The sequence below is a fragment of the Penaeus monodon genome, unplaced genomic scaffold (assembly GCF_015228065.2).
Source record: "Penaeus monodon isolate SGIC_2016 unplaced genomic scaffold, NSTDA_Pmon_1 PmonScaffold_1452, whole genome shotgun sequence".
Lineage (NCBI taxonomy): Eukaryota > Metazoa > Arthropoda > Malacostraca > Decapoda > Penaeidae > Penaeus > Penaeus monodon.
Window position 1 is genome coordinate 31,767 of NW_023643621.1, and position 3,234 is coordinate 35,000.

General features: G+C 37.0%; 1 protein-coding gene across 1 annotated transcript in view; it reads left to right on the plus strand.

Moving 5' to 3' along the window:
• The first annotated feature begins 2,555 nt into the window (after positions 1 to 2,555).
• Positions 2,556 to 3,234, plus strand: part of LOC119569359 (aminopeptidase N-like) — a 4,058-nt gene continuing 3,379 nt past the window's right edge. Inside the window, exons 1-2 of the mRNA XM_037917556.1 lie at positions 2,556 to 2,791; positions 2,913 to 3,121. Coding sequence (XP_037773484.1) covers positions 2,618 to 2,791; positions 2,913 to 3,121 — 383 coding nt within the window. The 5' untranslated portion in view covers positions 2,556 to 2,617. The remainder of the gene's footprint in view (positions 2,792 to 2,912; positions 3,122 to 3,234) is intronic.

Sequence of the window (3,234 nt, forward strand, 5' to 3'; positions counted from 1 at the left end):
CACGCACACACACACACACACACACCCACACACACACACACACACGCACAGCACACGCACCACACACACACACACACACACACACACATATATAGTAATAATATATAATATATATTATAGATATCTATATATATATTAAATATTATTATTATGTGTGTGTGTGGGTGGTGTCTGTGTGTGTGGTGTGTGTGTGTGTTTGTTGTGTGTAGATGTGTACACACACACAATATAGATAGACAGATATAAAAACAGATATACATAATGTGTATGTAGTATGAACTATATATAAAATGTGTATATATTACATAGGCTATACTATCGATTATCTGTATGTATCTTCTTCTTTTAACGGTAGGTCATGTATAGATATAGATATATATGTATAGATATAGATATATATACACATCTATATTTGTGCATATACATATGTGTGTGTGTGTGTACACACATGTATACACATTTATATGTATACACATACACACATCATATGTACATGACTGTGAGTGTGATGTTAAACCGTCTTGGTCAGTGGTTCTAACTGTTTAAAGTCACGGACCCTTTTAAGAATCGGATGAAAGCTATGGACCTCCTCCCAACCCGCAGGCAGTGGTATAATTGTAGTTTAGTACTTATATTTGATTGTCTCATAATATAAGGAATTGCACAAAACGTTGTGAATCTTTAAATTAAACAGTTAAAAAAAGTATAACGACCCCAAGTTAAGATCTGATCTAGTTCTTTTAATGTCTATTTTTACCATGAACTGAACTATCACCTTATTAACCACACTATGTGTCTGTTGCATGCCCCAGTCAGGTTAGTTTTCATTCTAATATACTTCAAGTGAAAGATGAGTATATTTTTCTTTTTTGGTTGTAACGTGTGCTGAAAATGTACACAGTGTAAATTGATTTTTGTCGGGTACCAATATCAGTCGGTTATGTTTAACAAACTACGATTCGCAATGCTTCATCAGCTCTCTGGTTTGCAGTTTGGTGTTACACAGTTTTCTTTTTTTTTTTTCTTCTGCTTTTCTAGTGAACGTGTGGTAGCATATAAATAGTTCATACTTTTTGGAAAATACTGTGCTCTTATAATATTCAGTCGAAAGTACGACGAATTAATGCCATTTAAGATAATGGCGTATCTCATACCATGAGGGTTTTATACTTTGCTTCATCATTTACTGACCTATGTTTTTTTTTTTCTTTTTCCCTTGAAAAGAGCTAATGGCATGGAGATACAGCATCCATAACTTCAGTCGGAAGTAAATTCTCTACCAGTAAGTTTAAACTAAATTTGGTATACTGCATTAAGAAAATATTCAACCAATAAAATACTTACTGGAAACTTTTACAAACATTAAGTGTGGGAACATGATAACACAGACGTCTGAAACAACATGTCCGATGAAAGAAGACCTAGCCATTCCATAAAATTATCCTCTCTCTCCCAATCTCTCCCTTCCTGCTCTCGCTCTCTATCTCTCTCTCGCTCTCTCTCTCTCTCTCTCTCTTCTCTCTCTCTCTCTCTCTCTCTCTCTCTCTCTTTCTCTCTCTCTTTCATCTCTCTATCTCTCTCTCTCTCTCTCTCTCTCTCTCTCTCTCTCTCTCTCTCTCTCTCTCTCTCTCTCTCTCTCTCTCTCTCTCTCTCTCTCTCTCTCTCTCTCTCTCTCTCTTTATCTTCCTTATTTTCTCGTTGTTTTGTTAGTACTTAGTCTACGCTAAGCCCTAGTTTTTTTTCTATTTACTATATCCCAATAAAAGGATTTCTGTCTATAACCTGGACGAACAAAATCTAAACAAGTCTAATACATACTTATGGATCCAAAACTTGCTTTATGATACGACAAAGACTTTTCTGTATAACTCTAAATTTTCAACAGACATTCTTTGTCAGGTTATCAAATATTTACAATGGAATATGAAGTAACCAGGAAGGCCATGAATTCATCTATGCTTAAAGCTACTTTTTCTTCCACTAGGTCTGTTCTATCAAAGGGGTGGGGTGGAGAATAGATTCGGAGTTGAAAGTGGATTAGAGAGTTAATGCTTATAAATCACGATAAAACCGTGGCTCACTTTTCCTGGCTTCATGCTTATTTTTTCTTTCACGCACGCATCCCCCCTCCCTCTCTCTCTCTCTCACCTCTCTCTCTCTCTCTCTCTCTCTCTCTCTCTCTCTTCTCTCTCTCTCTCTCTCTCTCTCTCTCTCTCTCTCTCTCTCTCTCTGTCAAACGGAAAGGGATGTCCGACACGCCCAGTTCTTCGTTCGACTTACTTCTTAGGCAACGTGTAGCGTAAATAATTCTTGTATAATTCTCCTGCACTGTGTTCTAAGAAGACTATTTAAGTCCGAGTGGGGGCATTTCTCTACCTCCGTGAATGTAGATTACAAATTTCATAAGTAAGAACCACTTAATGTTTTAAAAGTAAGGACTAGATGACATGTAGTGCAGCATTATACAGTTAAAAACCAAAGATCACTGGAGTATATCAAGAGGTCCAAGCTGTAAATTACTCCAAAATTAAAGACTTTTTTCTAAACCATCTTTCGTTCTCAACAGGAAGAATTGCCACGTACGCCTAAATCACCAGAAGCAATTTCTGAAGTAGACATGCGTCTTCCACCCTCTCTCAAACCACTCCGCTACCTAATACGACTTCAGCCTTTCGTTAATGGCAATTTCAGCATCTTCGGCTTCATGGAGGTGGAAATGGAGGTCCTGGAGACGACCTCCAACATCACACTCCATATGCTCGATATTATCACGAAGAATGACACAGTCAAGGTGAAAGTTTGTATTTTATTGTATTAGTGTTAAATCTGAATCCCCGTTGAACTGTGAATTATGCTGATAACCGTTTTTTAGGATTTTTAAAATATTTATCACTCTGCATTTACTGTTGAAGGTGTTGGCTTCGGGAGGCTTGGAACAGCGACAGGTTGAAATTAAGAGTCAGCATTATGACCCTGTCCGTCAATTCTATGTCGCTCAAATGGAGGAAAAGCTTATGAAAGGGAAGAGGTACACTCTGCAAATGGAGTTCCTTGCTTATCTCAACGACCAGCTTTATGGCTTCTACAGGTCGACCTATAAAGATGTTGACGGGAATACAAAGTAAACGCAATTGATTTTGCAGTTACACCTATCTTATTACACTCATTAAATATATATTATTTAATGTCTATCTTTAGAAATGAAGTTATATTTATTAGACGTCACTAGACAAG